The sequence below is a fragment of the Bubalus kerabau genome, chromosome 2 (genome assembly GCF_029407905.1).
Source record: "Bubalus kerabau isolate K-KA32 ecotype Philippines breed swamp buffalo chromosome 2, PCC_UOA_SB_1v2, whole genome shotgun sequence".
In the NCBI taxonomy this organism is placed as follows: domain Eukaryota; kingdom Metazoa; phylum Chordata; class Mammalia; order Artiodactyla; family Bovidae; genus Bubalus; species Bubalus kerabau.
The window spans coordinates 48,303,519-48,319,715 of NC_073625.1; the positions used below are offsets into that span (position 1 = coordinate 48,303,519).

General features: G+C 39.9%; 2 protein-coding genes across 6 annotated transcripts in view; both read left to right on the forward strand.

The window, feature by feature from the left end:
- The window catches only part of CRYZL1 (crystallin zeta like 1), a 34,058-nt gene extending 28,471 nt beyond the window's left edge, over positions 1 to 5,587 (forward strand). For 3 of the 4 annotated variants that reach the window (XM_055567664.1, XM_055567662.1, XM_055567663.1), the window contains 4 exons: positions 633 to 754; positions 2,294 to 2,399; positions 4,804 to 4,849; positions 5,392 to 5,587. In XM_055567664.1, coding sequence (XP_055423639.1) covers positions 633 to 754; positions 2,294 to 2,399; positions 4,804 to 4,849; positions 5,392 to 5,491 — 374 coding nt within the window. In that variant the 3' untranslated portion in view covers positions 5,492 to 5,587. Of the gene's footprint in view, positions 1 to 632; positions 755 to 2,293; positions 2,400 to 4,799; positions 4,850 to 5,391 lie in introns of all 4 variants that reach the window. The other variant, XM_055567665.1, reaches the window with a different exon arrangement.
- Positions 5,588 to 6,200: 613 nt separating this feature from the next.
- On the forward strand, positions 6,201 to 15,999 carry DONSON (DNA replication fork stabilization factor DONSON). 2 transcript variants are annotated; one of them, XM_055567660.1, is made up of 11 exons: positions 6,201 to 6,847; positions 7,603 to 7,683; positions 7,910 to 8,011; positions 8,618 to 8,821; positions 9,732 to 9,910; positions 11,123 to 11,301; positions 11,925 to 12,006; positions 12,115 to 12,219; positions 13,063 to 13,261; positions 14,442 to 14,654; positions 15,635 to 15,999. In XM_055567660.1, the coding sequence occupies exons 1-11, from the start codon at positions 6,353 to 6,355 to the stop codon at positions 15,770 to 15,772; spliced, it is 1,977 nt and encodes a 658-aa protein (XP_055423635.1). In that variant the 5' UTR covers positions 6,201 to 6,352; the 3' UTR covers positions 15,773 to 15,999. The 2 variants fall into 2 exon arrangements, with proteins under 2 accessions (XP_055423635.1, XP_055423636.1); XM_055567661.1 differs by lacking the exon at positions 7,910 to 8,011.
- The last annotated feature ends 198 nt before the right edge of the window (positions 16,000 to 16,197 follow it).

Here is a 16,197-nt window from a genome sequence, read left to right on the forward strand (position 1 = left end):
ATTTAACACCTAATCTCTACACACTTAGGTAGTGCCACTGCACCTTAAGAATAGGTTTCACAAGCCTGCCAAGGGATTCTATTTATATTTTGTTAGAATTTATCTTCTAAGATCATAACAAATGGATCTATGGCCATAGCTGTTTCTTTTAGCCAGTATTTTCAAGATTTGAAATTAACTCAGAAAAATCTTTCAGTGGAAGTGAATGTATAGTTCATTAACTTTTCAAATGGACATTTCAATAATTACATCAAAGTAGGACATTCTTGAATCTATGAGTTCCTTACTCAGGAGTCAGCTTTCCCCAGAGTATTAAGCTATCAACGGTACGATTGAAACGGTCAGACTTAGTGGTGTGTGCTGTTATCCTGTCTGATTTTCAAACTGAAAGAAATGTTTTATCTTTAGTTATCTCATTTATAATTAAATCTAAAGTAAATTTTATGAACAGTTTTAATGCAAAAGTCTATTTTAAGGTGTCTGAATACATCGTATGTTACCTTGTTCTAAGAAAAATGCTTCCTTGTTACATTAAAAGTAAACAGAACTAGTTTGAAGAATAAATTTTTATCAGATTACTGTAAAATATATGTTCTCTCCCTCTCTTTCTTTTTAAACAATTCTTCTGTAAGTGAGGTTATATAGTAAAGATGACGAACCAGCTGAAAAATTACAACTACTACCACATAAACATGATATCATCACCCTTCTTGGTGTTGGAGGCCACTGGGTAACAACAGAAGAAAACCTGCAGGTATTATCAGAAACAATAAAGCATTACTACCACCAATAGCATATAATTAACAAAGAATGATGCCTAAGTGTTTTAGCACGGTGTGGTTAAATTTGTATAAATTTTTAATTATTTCCTATTTTTAAAGAAATATAGCTTTTTTTTTTTTTTTTTTTTAACTTTAGCTGTTGGCCAAGATGTTGAAATATAGTTGAAATATAGCAGAGGAGTTCATTTAACTTTTATTTAGTGGTTTGGAAATAATGACTTCTAAATTTTTTAATAGTATTTCAAATAAGATTTTTTTTTCCCTAGTAACAAACATTCATGTTGACATATACTTAGCAAAATATTTCTATATAAAATGACAATTTCTTAATTATTCAAATTAGAATTTACTGTGTGTGTGTGTGTGTGTGTGTGCGTGTGTGTAGTTTTCCATTTTTACATTTCTTCCAGTTTTACATTTCTCAGCAAAATTCAGGGATTTTTATTATGGTGATATTCACATACCAGAATTCTCATGTTCCATTCTCGATGATTTTCTAACATCCTCATGAAAATGACTGGTGAGTAGCAGCTAGAAATCTCACACACACACACACACACACATTGGTGAGTAGCAGCTAAAAATCACACACACACACACACTGGTGAGTAGCATCTAGAAATCTCACACACACACACTCACACACATAAACACACACATTGGTGAGTAACAGCTAGAAATCACACACATACACACACTGAGTAGCAGCTAAAAATCACACACACACACACTGGTGAGTAGCATCTAGAAATCTCACACACACACACTCACACACATAAACACACACATTGGTGAGTAGCAGCTAGAAATCACACACACACACACACACTGGTGAGTAGCATCTAGAAATCTCACACACTCACACTCACACACATAAACACACACATTGGTGAGTAACAGCTAGAAATCACACACATACACACACTGAGTAGCAGCTAAAAATCACACACACACACACACACACACTGGTGAGTAGCATCTAGAAATCTCACACACATAAACACACACATTGGTGAGTAGCAGCTAGAAATCACACACACACACACACACTGGTGAGTAGCAGCTAGAAATCACACACACACACACACACACACACACTGGTGAGTAGCAGCTAGAAATCACACACACACATACACACACACACTGGTGAGTAGCAGCTAGAGATCACACACACACACACACTGGTGAGTAACAGCTAGAAATCTCACTCACACACACACACTGGTGAGTAGCAGCTAGAAATCGCACACACACACACACAGAAACACAGACACCCGTAATACCACATTATCACCTCTGGACTGGCCTTGCATTTTGACCTTGCTGTTTCATAATTTTGGACAATGAATTAGAAAAGAAATTACACTGTACATACTGTTACTAAAGTCTGTGTGCTGATTACTTGCAATTTGGGTATTACTTGTGTAAAAATTTTTCTGACCTAAGATACCAATCATTCTCCTGCTATTAAACTCACAATAACTGAGCGTTCTTTGTGTATTTTATCCAAGCTGGATCCTCCAGATAGTCATTGCCTTTTCCTCAAGGGAGCAGCAGTGGCTTTCCTTAATGATGAAGTTTGGAATCTGTCAAATGTACAACAGGGAAAGTATCTTTATATCCTTTTTCCTACCGATTTGAATTTCTGGCTTGAAATGTACCTTGTATTCTCATCATTAAATTCTGTAATAATGGTAATAGCTAGTTCCAAGTGTGTATAGGTACTTATTTAAATATGAAAACAACCCTGTGAAATTTAAGTATTGTTATTATCCCTCTGTCACAAGTAAAGAAACAGAAGGATAAAAGGTTAATACACGCCCAAGGATGCAGCTGGCAAGTGCCAGGACAGGAATCACCCAAGCTGTCTCGCTCGTTTCTGAATGAGAAATCAAACTATAGGAGACATGGAAAAATTTACTTCATTTTAATCTGGCCTCAAGAAAATCAGAGGCACCTTAAGAGACTACGTCTGTATTCCTATGGCAGCACTGCACAAAGCATTTCAGAATATTCATCTACATTAAAGATGGGGGGCGGCATTGTTAAGAATATCAGTGCTAGGAAATCTTTATCAAAGAAAGATGGATTGATTATTTTTAATGGAAGTGATTCAGTAACAAATCGAGTGTAAAATAGAATCATTCCATTTTAGTAAAAGTAATCAAGTTTTCTTGAGACTCTGAAAGCAGTTCTGAAAGAAAGGTCCAAACCTCTTTAGAGCGAGGTCAATTTAAGAATAAACATTTTGTTTCTGAGATGCCTGTCTTAAAGGCAGCTGTACCTGGTAAAATGTTTAATATTAATATATTGGATAAATATTAATACATTCTCGTTACTTAATAGAGTATAATTGTGCATGAAGAGACTTGCATGTCTCATTGAACATCATTATTTTTATCAAATGCATATTGTATATGCGTGCTATGTACAAGGCCAGCCTCCTCTAAAATCTATGGCAAGCTTATTTCAGAGCCTTCAAATAGTAGTATTTAATTAGTATATTCCATATTTTGAGTTTTAAAGAGTTCATTTCAAAACCAGAACATTCCCTTAATGTAGTGAATGTGTGTATTTAAAGTATTTTTGATTAAATATTTTCCTATTAAATTTGGAATAAACAATTTTTAACTCTCTAAAAGAATTATTTAAATTTCAGCTTTAAATAATGAAATGTCCAATAACACTGTAATTCTCAGGAATACCATGGGATGTTAATTATAGACACTGTATTAAAAGTAACACAAGTTAGCAGTTTTGAATCTTACATGTCTGAAGGCAGGCTGGCTGCCTCTGCCTGTATTACTTAATTCTCTCAACTGCTCTCCTTTCCCCCACACCGTAAGATTTTAACCTCTCTGACAAACCCATGGACCAAGTTCAAATATGACATGTTTATGAGAAATGTTAAATTTTCAAAAATCAGAAATACATATTTTATATATATATACACATACACACACACACACTTACACATACCATTGGCAATTTCATTAACAGAAGAAAGCGAATTTGCAGTAACAAAGAGTGAATCAGTATTCTTTAGGTCCTTTAAAAAATATCTTTAAAGTAGCTTATGTTTCTATTTTCTCCCTTACATTTCCTAGAGTCCTGAATCAAACTTTAGTCCTCACTTGTGCAAACCCCCCTCAGCTGCATCACACATGAGCCAGTTGATGCTTATGATTTATATAGAGATAGCCTTCCAATTGTGTGATTATACATCATAAATAATTCTCCTGTACTATCAGTTAGGCGATGGCACCCCACTCCAGTACTCTTGCCTGGAAAATCTCATGGACGGAGGAGCCTGGTGGGCTGCAGTCCATGGGGTCGCAAGAGTTGGACACAACTGAGTGACTTCACTTTGACTTTTCACTTTCATGCATTGGAGAAGGAAATGGCAACCCACTCCAGTGTTCTTGCCTGGAGAATCCCAGGGATGGGGGAGCCTGGTGGGCTGCCATCTATGGGGTCACACAGAGTCGGACACGACTGAAGCGACTTAGCAGCAGCAGCAGCAGTTATATAGACTCTCAGCTCTAATATTATTTCAATTAAATGACTAGAGTTTTTAATTTTATACTGTTTATTCTTATTTGCATATGTTAGACACAGAGATTATTAACTTGCTTGCATACATACCATATATCAGCTAGCTTAATAAATGTGCACCTAAAGTAAGAAATATAAGTGCTAAAATTTTTAACTAAAATACCATATTTAGCGCTAAGATGAAACCCTGACCCATTCTGTTATTAATACCATTCACGTGGGTTAACACTAGTCATTACTTAAGGAAAAACATTAGGCTTCTTTCATCACTTGTCCTTTGAAGTTTTATGCTCTATTATGTCACTCTCTCTCTCAAATCACTTCCACCATTTTCCTGGTTTAGAGGTAGACCTGGACAGCTTACAGAATTTGTTACAAAAATAGGTGACCTGCCTAGCATCCTCTGCTTATCAGATAGTTTTATTTACTCCTTTACATTGTCACCTTAACAGTCTTTTCCAGCTACGTATCTTAAAAGATGTGATGGAGAAGTTATCAACTGGTGTTTTTAGGTATGCTAAACAACCAAATCATTGTTCTTGTTTATTTTTCTATTCTCCAAGAGATAAAATGGGCATTCCCATTTTTGTTTCAGCTTTCTCAGTATACTTGTTGCCACCATATGTTACATTTTGCTTAAACAGCTGCTGTTTAATATTTCTAAAGTGTATCCTGTGATACACCAGTAAGTAATTATTCCCTAAGATAGAAGTGGTTCATGAGTTTTCTTTACTGCATTCCATACTGTATCAGCCCCTTCGCTTATCCACATCACCCCTCCCAAAGCAATTTGAAATAACCCACAGGTAGACAGGAGGGAAAAGTACAATTTTTTTTCAGCTGAATCTGTTTATCAAAAAAGAGGAATTAAAAAAGGGAATGGAGAGAATGGGTCTTTTCCCCTTCCAAAATCTAACCACTTTTAATAGTGGAAATATTAATGGACAAATTTTACTTAAAGTAATAGAGTTGAACTACAGCAATTGTCAACTACCCTGCTGTGTACTCTCCTCATCCTTAACTAGACATTTCTAATAATTTCATTCTTCCTCAGACCTCAGTTGGATGAACCCATTCCACTATACGAGGCAAAAGTTACAATGGAAGTTGTTCAGAAAAATCAAGGAAGAAAGAAGCAAGTTGTTCAGTTTTAATGTTCTCTCTGACCTCAGTTGGATGAACCAGTTCCAGTATTTGAAGCCAGAGCTTCCTTGGAAATTGTTTATAAAAGTCAAGGAACCTAAAAGCAAGTTTTGTGTTTTTAAGTATATTTTCCTGCTGAAACAAGATGCTCATTTATTTGAAGTATTTGAAAAGTATCTGAAAAAAATTATCGTACAGACAGACGGTCGAAGCAGTTGTAAATTTTAACATCTAAAAGGAATATTCTGAAAGTCTTTTAAATTATTGTCCCTATATATTTGCCTCTTATAAATTGTTTACATGAAGAAAAACTGTCATCGGAATCCACACTATGTCGACAAAGCTGTTGGGAGTCTTGCTATGTCAAAATACTTTTCTGATGAACTCCTTTCTCAATACTTACCTTCTTTAAACATCCTTTGCTGTCGTAATTTAATACTTGGAATATATTTTCAAGTATCAAAGGATCTAGCCAAGAGAAAGCTAAATTTTTTTTTTCTTCAAATATTCATTCACTCCAGGGTTTCCTCAGGATGGAACCAGAGCAACACTAACGCGCCCGTGACCTCTGCAGTGTTTTTCGTGAATGGCCGCAGCGGCGATGCCGGCTGGGGCCGCTTTGGGGGGGTCGGGAGGGGAGGCCCAGGCCCCTCTGCAGCCCTGGACGTCTCCGCTGAGCTCCGGAAGCTTACCGAAGCGGCAGCTCAAGTGTGACGTTTCCTTTCTTCCTGGCGCCTCGCTGCGGATTTAAATAGCACTCAGCTCTCCCGGCGCGCTTCCCAGCCACCTAGCCCCGGGAGGTCAGGCTGGCGCGCCCGGGGAACGTCCTGGGACACAAGCGACAGCAGCGCGTCTCCCGCCGCGGGAGGAACATGGTGTGGGTGACCCGCGCGAACGCCCCGCCGCGCACGCGCCACGAGAGGCTTGGGGACGGGGCCGCGCGAGGGCCCCATCGCGCACGCGCAATGAGCGGCTCGGGGGCGGGGTCACGCGGAGGCGGAGCCCGGACGCGCGGGAACCTCCTGCCGGGCTGGCCTCCTCGGCCTCCGCCGCGCGTTATGGACCTGTCTGTGCCTGGGTACTCGCCCAGTTTCAAAAGGCCGCCCGAGACACTGCGGCTCCGCCGGAAAAGGGGTCGGAGCCTCGGCGCCACTTCGTCGCCCGCAGAGCGGCCGGAGCCGGCGACCCGCCGCGCCGCCCGAGCGGCCGGGCTGCCCCTCCGCCCTTTCCCGGCGACGGGCAGAGGCGGAGGCGGCGGCCCGGCCGGGGCCCGAAGGAACCCCTTCGCCCGCCTGGACAACCGGCCGCGGGCCGCCTCCGAGCCTCCCGAGGGCCCGCCCCGCGGCCAGCAGGAGGCGCCTGGCCCGGTGAGTGTCCTCGCGCCCGGGAGCCGAGGGGACTCTCGTAACAGTCCGGAGGTCGATTCGGCCGTGAAGTAGGGCTGGCGGGGCTCTCGCGTCCCGGGAGGGAAATGGGCGCCGAGTTGAAGTCGCCCGCGGCCTCGGATTGCCCGGTGGTGGGGGGCGGCGTGAAGTGCGCTCCGCGAGCGGCCGCGGGGCGTGCGGGGCTGGCCGGTCCCGAGGAGCGGACCCTGCATCTCCCACGCTCCCGTCCGGTGCCCGGCCTGCGGAGCCTGGGCGGCCGCCGCGGGGTAGAAAGGATGAGAGGTCAGTGGGCGTGTGGCTCCGAGTTGTCCTGAAGCCACCCGGGGAAGGCCCCCGTTTGAGGGGAAGAATACAGGACCCTCTTTCCTGCGGCATTCAGTGCGTCCCTTCTCCCGCCGTCCAAATTATTCTGGATTTAGAGGAATGGTGAGGATTGATCAGGGGGTCAGAATTTACCCCATGAATGATTTGTCTTACTCCAAAACCTTTTGTATCTTTTGAGTTGAGATTATTGATTATTGAGTTATCAATTGTGCAGACCACCTGCCTTCTTCCCCGTGCATTTTGATGGTTAAAGTTCAGACACAAAGCTGAAGTGACACTCTCCGTCACACTGATTTGGGCTCCTGTGAATTCCTGGGCTTATTGAGAAACTTGTGTGCCAGGTGAAGCTCTGGAGATTTAAAGCGAACTCCAGCATCATTTAGAATTTAAAAGGACCATTTTTTTCACCTCAGTTTTTAGATTCTAATCAAGAAAATGATTTGCTCTGGGAAGAGAAGGTTCCTGAAAGAACAGCCATTACAGAATTACACCAGGTAATACTTTTGAAATGTCATTAGAGTGTATATTTTTATAAATTCAGACTGCTGAGAAGCGTTTTACTTGGAAAATCGTTTACCAGAGAGCCCTGTGTAATCATTTCTACCAGACTTGAAAGGACCGCCGGCATCAGCCTTGGTAAAGGACTTTGTATGTAGTAGTAACAGTTTATTATGGCACCAGTGCTAAAGCAGATATAGAGGTGAGGTTTCTTTTTCATAGGTAGTGATAAGTCCAACGCATCACTCAGAACCAGTGCCTCCAGGCTTATCCCGAGTTCCCCCAAGACCCAGTCTCCCTTCCTTGCAAGTGAATGGCCTTCAGGTTGGTTGGAAATAGTTCCCCCTTTCCTATTATTTTTAAATAGCATCACTTAAAAGAGTCGTTTTAATGTGGAGAACAGCGACTGGACAGCAGACAGTTTGGGGGAAGTGTTTGAGGCAGCAGACGCTTCTTCAACCAGCCTGAGAGGCTGATCAGAGGCCAGGTTCCCTGCAAGGAGCAGCTTAGCCCTGGCTCCAGAGTTTGGAAGCTAAAAAGTGCTTTTGAAAAAATGCTTGGAAGATTTGTGCTTTGACAGCAGTATAAATAGCAGGTTTTTTTAAATTATGATCATGAAAATAGTATTTCTCTTGTGACTAAACTATGTAGAAGTATAATAAAAGGCGAAAACTGCCTTTCCAACACTACCACCACCCCCAACAACAACAAATTCCCACTTTCCAGAGATACCATCACTGCTGATGGTTTAGTGTAGCTCCTTCTGGACGTTTTCACAGTGTGTAATTAGTTTCCAGTGTTATTTATTGTACAGTTGATAACATTTTGAGATTTCAGTAATCGTGAGCATGTTTAGTGGATGACTTCTGTAGATTGAAGGGTTTTTTCCTTAGTACTCTACTAATTTTTGTGTTCTTTGTTTTCTAAAAGACTCCTCATGTATCATTCTCCGAATCTGATATTCCACCCTCAGAAAGTACTGAGTTACCTGTGGACTGGAGCATTAAAACACGACTCCTTTTCACCTCTTCTCAACCCTTTACCTGGGCAGATCATTTGAAAGCCCAGGAAGAGGCTCAAGGTATCATCCAGCATTGCAGGGCAACAGAAGTTACTTTGCCTCAAAGTATACAGGTAATCCTGTGAGAAAATAGCTATGCTTTAAAGTAACAAATGAAGTATAAAAAGTACTTCTCTGCAAACCGTCAGCGATATTTCCTTCCATTAAGTTTTTCTTTGGACATTTAAGACACAGAGACATGGGAAATTATTTTATTTTCCAAATGCCGCATCCATATACTTTTTAAAATCATACTGAGTAACTGTCTGTTAAATTTACAGACCTGTCCTGAGAATTACTCATTGTTACAGGCAAGAATTGTTTGAACTAAACTTCTTTTTAAGGCCTTTTGCGAAAAAAAATAGAAGGAAATGAAAAGCAATTGAGGAGTAGGATTGCAAAGAGATTTTACTGGTTTCCTCATATACTGTATTCTGCATTTTTTAAATGCGCTAACTCTTACCCGCTTGGGCGACAGTCTGTTGTAAATTTAGTAGAGTTAATGAGTTCTAGAAAGGTTTTCAAAAATGTAATTACCATTACTTTCAAGCAGCTCAACTCAAACTAGGTTAAAAGAGATTACCTTGGTTACCTCTTTTTTAATCAATAGATCCTGGTGATTTGTAATCGGGACTATTGGTTTTTACTGGCTACTTTTGAAAGAGTTTTGAGGCAAAGGAGTTGAATATAGTGTTATCTACACACATGCACCCTGCCCTGGGGTTGAGCATCATTGTTCTCAAGGAGGGTAGAGACAGGCAAATGCTCCTCTCTGTGTCCAGGTGTCCTTTCTGATATGTGGGTTATCAGACTAATTGCTGGCAAGGAAGCTTTTCCCAAATAATAAACTACACTTCAGCCTCTGTAACTGTTGTTAACACATTGCTACAGAAGAATAAATGTTCGGTATATTCAATGTCTTTTTAATTAAATTCTGTGTTTCTAATGGGGCAAAAACTGTCCAATATCATCTTTGGATTTTAGGATCCCAAACTCTCCACTGAGCTCCGCTGTGCTTTCCAGCGGAGCCTCATCTATTGGCTCCACCCTGCCTTGTCTTGGCTGCCATTGTTCCCTCGTATCGGAGCTGACAGAAAAATGGCTGGAAAGACAACCCCGTGGTCAAATGATGAAACCCTGCAGCATGTGTTAATGAGTGACTGGTAAGATGAATAAAAATTTGTGAATCCCATAGTGAATTTTCATTTTAGCAGTATTCTTTCCTTATTTATTATGTGTAATTGGACATTAGTAGATGGATTTCTCTGTCCTTCTGAATTATTTTATTAAAATGTTAATGATTAACTGCTGGAGAAGACTCTTGAGAGTCCGTTGAACAGCATGGAGATCAAGCCAGTCAATCCTAAAGGAAATCAACCCTGAATATTCATGGGAAGGACTGATGCTGAAGCTCCAATACTTAGGCCACCTGATGCTAAGAGCTGGCTCATTGGCAAAGACCCTGATGCTGGGAAAGATTGAAGGCATAAGAAGGGAGCAGCAGAGGATGAATTGGTTAGATAGCATCACTGACTCAATGGATGTGAATTTGAGTAAACTCCCCAAGATAGTGAAGGACGGGGCAACCTGGCATGCATAGTCCATGGGGTCACAGAGTCGGACATGACTTAGCAGCTGAAAAACAACAGCCATGATTACCAATTTAAACTGAGTTAAATTGTTTACTTTTGGGGAATTCCCTGGCAGTCCACTGGTTAGGGCTCGTAGCCTGAGTTCAGTCCTGGTCAGAGAACTGAGATCCTGCATTTTGTGTGGTACAGGCCACTCCCTGCCAAAATTTTTTTTCCTCAAATTGTTTACTTGTTTAGCTCTTATTCACTCCTTTTTTCCCCCCTCTGGCTGCATTGCAGAGCTTGTGGGATCTTGGTTCCCCAACCAGGGTTAGAACCCATGCACCCTGCGGTGGAAGCCAGGAGTACTAACCGCTAGGCTGACAGGGAACTCCCACCTCTTGTTCTCTCTTTATGTAGTTATAGAATGCATATAAGTATTTGATGACTATATAGAGACAATTCTTTAATATTACTTCTTGTTAATGGCTGTGTCCCTTCTCATCAGTAGAAGCTGCTTATTAAAAGTCAGCAACCTGATATCAACCTCAACTGCTTTGTCTAAAGAAAAAATGGCAAGCATTTAAATGTTAAACGCTACTTGTTAAAGTATTTAGAATTCATCAGTGAGTCCCGTGACCAATTTCAGTCCTTTAAAAAGCCAAGTTGTATGTCATGGGAAAAATTCAGACCATTACCTGTAATAATTGTGTTTGAAATCAGGTGAGGATCAAGTGATATAGAAATTTTCAACATTGAGTTGACATTTTAATAATGGCTAAAGAAAAATATTTTTCTTCATAGGTCTGTGAGCTTTACTTCTCTATATAACCTGCTGAAGACAAAACTTTGCCCTTATTTCTACGTTTGTACCTATCAGTTTACTATCCTGTTCCGTGCAGCAGGGTTAGCAGGAGATGATGTGATCACGGCTCTCATATCTCCTACAACTAGAGGTATAAGAGAAGCTATGAAAAACGAAGGTAAAACTATACCTTTAAAGTGAGAATACCAAACTGTAAACACCTTAAAAGTTAAAATTTGAACTGTCTTCTAACAGTTGAATTATCTTCTACAACTTTTATCTTGTTACTTTAAAAATCACTTCATTTCTTCACTTTGGTTTTTTTTCTTAGCATTTAATTAAGTTATCCGTTGTACATAGCTTTAAGTTACATTCCCTTCTCTAGTCTCTAAACATATGTCAAGCTGGAAAGTCCCAATCTGAATATACTCCTGTAGAATTTCTTTTATAGTACAAATTATCTACAGTCTTCTAATAATTTGATTTTTAAACTTTGTCAACACATTAGTAGATCATGAAGTCTGTTCAGTGGACTTATTCAGCACTTTTTTAAAAAGTGAAAGAGTAATATATACTCGATGAAAGATTACCAAGTGTAGTGAGAATATGTATTGTCCTGAACCATTTGTTTAAGGAGATATATGAGTATTGTGAGCCGCTGTCAAGAAAGCATGGAAAACACTGCTTTAATGATCAAGTGTAGAAACTCATTTTCAAATATTCTCTACAAGTCAACAAGACTGTTAATTCTTTCAGAGTATATTAAATAAAACATAGTTATATTTTTCTTTTCTCATGTAGGTATTGAGTTTTCTCTGCCTTTAATAAAAGAAAATGGCCCTGAGAAGAGGAAAGTGTCTGGAACAGGCTTGCGACACGGGGAGTATGTGATTAAGATAACCTTTTACGTCATCCATGTGACTTAAGGATTCAATGTAGAGGAAACAGCTTTATGAAATGTGAACCCTAACTAACTGTAGCAATGTCCTAGGGAGCAAGCCATCAGTGATGAGGATGAAGAAGAAAGTTTTTCCTGGCTGGAAGAGATGGGTGTGCAAGATAAAATTAAAAAACCAGACGTGCTTTCTATCAAGCTGTATCCTTTCAGTTACTGTTAACTCAAATTGGTTTTCATTGAATTCAGTTAGTGAGCAATGTAATTTTTTTGTTTGTTTGTTTTGGATGAGGATGTAGGATCTTAGTTCCCTGACCAGGGATCGAACCTGTGCCCCCGTAGTGGAAGGTCAGAGTCCTAACCACTGGACCACTAGGGAATTCTCTTGAGCAATGTAATATTGACTGGAAGTTTCCTTTTGCTATTATCTTAAAGTATCCTTAAGATCATATTCAAACTTAACTTGCCACATGACATTAAAAAGCAAACCCCTAAGAGCAGTAAAACAAGAAAAATTAAAGTTTTTTTTAAGTCAAAATATTCCGTTTTGGGTAAATTTGGGGAGGGGAATGGAATGGATTTTTGACTAGAGAAGAAATTCATTTTTCTAAGGAATATCAATTTCTAGCATATTCAGATGGTCATAAAGAAATTATTTTGATTATTAGGATGCCTTATAATTGCAAGAGCTTCCCTGGTGGCTCAGATGGTAAAGAATCTGCCTGCAGTCAGGAGACTTGGGTTCAATCCCTGGGTCGAGAAGATTCCCCTGGAGAAGGAAATGGCAACCCACTTCAATACTCATGCCTGGAGAATCCCATGAACAGCGTAGCTGGCAGGCTACAGTCCATGGGGTCGCAAAGAGTCGGACCTAACTGAGCGACTAACACTTTCACTTCACTTTCATGATTGCAGTGAAGAGAATTAGCAAGAGCATTTTATTTGGAGTAGGGAAAAGGGTTCCTGGTGAGTCAAGATTAAGATAACCACTGTTACTGTTGGTATGGGATTTGCATTTGTAATTTCCTTGATTGTCATGTTCAGGCGTAAAGAGATACATGAAGTACAAATGGATCACAGACCAGAGTCTGTTGTGTTGGTGAAGGGAATGAATACCTTTACACTGCTAAATTTTTTGATCAACTGTAAGAGTTTAATTGCTACCTCAGGTCCACAGGCAGGACTTCCACCAACCCTCTTATCCCCAGTAGCTTTCCGAGGTGCCACAATGCAAATGCTTAAGGTAATAAAAAGGAAAGAAATTCTGTACTAATTGTCATCACCTAACTTCTGAAGACATATTTTCCCCTTTTTTGATAGGATGAATTCTTGGTTTTTTAAATAGCTCAACTTCTTTACAGGGGCTTTCCTGGTAGCTCAGTGGTAAAGAATCTGCCTGCAATGCAGGAGACATGGGTTTCAATCCCTGGGTCAGGAAGATCCCCTGGAGGAGGAAATAGCAAGCCACACCAGTATTCTTGTCTGAAGAATCCCATGGACAGAGCTGCAGGGCTACAGTTCATGGGATAGTAGAGTCGTAAAGAGTCAGACACAACTGAGTGACTAAACCACAACCTTTTTACATGGTGCACATTCTTTCCTGTGAGTAAAAAAATTCCTTGATATAAAGTTGTTTCAAAGGAATTATATGAACTATACTAATTATTTGAAATGTTGTATTTGAATTATTGCTATAGGAAAAGTTGCTTAATTTCATTTCGTCTTTCTGAACCACTGAAAGAACAGAGCCAACCAAGAATGTTATGTTACATTGTTGTTGTTTAGTCACTAACTCGTGTCCAGCTCTTTGTGACCCCATGGACTATAGCCTCATCAAGCTCCTCTGTCCATGAGATTTTTCCAGTCAAGTATACTGTGAGTTGGTTGCCATTTCCTTCTCCAGGGGATCTTCCCGACCTAGGGATCAAACCCACATCTCCTGCCTTGGCAGGTGGATTCTTTACCACTGAGCCATGAGGGAAGCCCCATTTTCAAATTACAGTAGGTCTCAAAAACTGGATCATGGTTAAGTGAAAACAATCTCTCTCCGTATTGTTGAAGAAATACGCGTGCAGTTTTGATGTGAATTACATGGTGAATAACAGCAACAGAACCTTTTTATTTTCTTAATACTATGCATTGAATGCACTTTAATAAACCACAAAGGATACCATTACTAGAAGTTATTTTCCCTAGAACTAGTACTTCCATTGACAGTCTCATAATTTGGAGGAGAGGATGCTGGAAGCTGAGAATTTCTGAACAGGTTTACTCACGAAACTTTCTTGTGGTGAACCTTATGAACTACTTTTGTTCCCTAACTGTTAAAGAGAGGAATGCCCAAATGAGAAGTTATTGGTCACATTTTTAGCTGGGTACAAAAGGTAAATGGTACCATAACTTTCTTTAAAATTTTCTTGAAGGCTCGAAGTGTGAATGTGAAGACACAAGCTCTTTCTGGATACAGAAATCAGTTTAGCTTGGAGATTACAGGCCCCATTATGCCTCATTCTCTACACTCTGTGACGATGCTACTCCAGTCTTCACAGAATGGGTCGTTTTCTGCAGGACTGTATACACATGAGCCAACTGCTGTATTTAATATCTGCCCACCAAAGGATAATGTACTGGATAAGGTAAGTAGACAGCTGGTAAACAAATTTAGCTGTAGTCTTCTCAAACTACATAAAAGTGAAAGTCGCTCAGTCGTGTGCTCTTTGTGACCCCATGGACCGTACAGTCCATGGAATTCTCTAGGCCAGAATACTGGAGTGGGTAGCCTTTCCCTTCTCCAGGGGATCTTCCCAGTCCAGTGATCGAACCCAGGTCTCCTGCATTCAGGCAGATAGATTCTTTAGTAACTGAGAGCTATCAGAGAAGCTTTCAAACTACATGGATGGAGGAAATCAGTCATTTGTGATGAGCCAAACTGGTGTTCTAAGTTATTAAACTGTACTAAGTATTAATTAGCAAGAGGAAGGGAAAAATGACTGTTTTTTTGAGGAGATAAATTCTATGAAAATTAGCAAGAGGAAGGGAAAAATGACTTAGTTTTTTTTTGAGGAGATAAATTCTATGAATTCACACTGTTACAGGAAACATTTACTAAAGAACTTCCCTAACAAAAGGCATGTTATTTTTGTGGTCCTTTCGGATGCAGAACTTAACAGTACCTGATTCCTTTTATAAATTATTGGAAGATTAATAATTATGGATATTATTTAACCCCCGTGCCTTTTTTCTATTTAAGTTTTTCTTAGATGTGGGGGGGAGGTGGGGGAGAGAGCTACTTGGTAAGTTCTACGTGATACAGAAGTTTCTAGATATGTATCACACACTTTGTAAAAAGCCTTTAATTTTGAACATGTAAATTTTTATTTACTTATAAGGCCTTTTAAACTTTTTATCAGTTTGCCAGACTTCTGAAAATAACCAAAATTAGCATTTGGGGATGCTGTAATTGTGTAGAAATTCTCAGGGTGAGCATCTGTTGATCATGATAAATTTGCCTTTATAATCATCAATGAGGCATCAGTCAAAGATCCCATGGTAATTTTAACAACTCATCGGTGTTCGGACTCATGCTTTTTACTGACTTCCTTACAAATTTTCACAGGAGGCTGTTCACAAGGAGCTTGCCAATTGTGGATTGCACCCTAAAACTCTGGACCACCTTTGTCAAACACCAATACTGGGAAAATTGTCCTTACGGCATGTGGAAATGAGGGACTACATTTATAATTGGAGATCCTGAACACCAAAGTAAGCCTAAAAGGAATCTATGAGGAAAAAAGCCTTCTAGCAAGGAAATTCAAGATGGCTTTAAAGTTCACTTTGGAAGTTACCCAAATGTTTACAGATATTAATCTTTCACAGTAACCTTTTATTACATGCACTAAGTGTAAGAGTAGGATTAAGGTTTTAAAATTTTGTTTTTACTCTTTTGATGAAGATAAAACTTTTTTAAAACTTGAATGAAAATTCTAGATCCATTAATTATAAACTGGGTAGAAAAATGAGTGTTTCAATGCAAATGGAAATTGAGGATTAGTATCCATTATCTTGAGACACTGTGAGTAAGGGCATTGGGGCAAAACTAACAGTTGACTTAGGAGACAGCTTGTCTACTGGGCTGACCGATGGTGCTTCCACCTCAGCTGTTTCCCTGTTTATGATTCC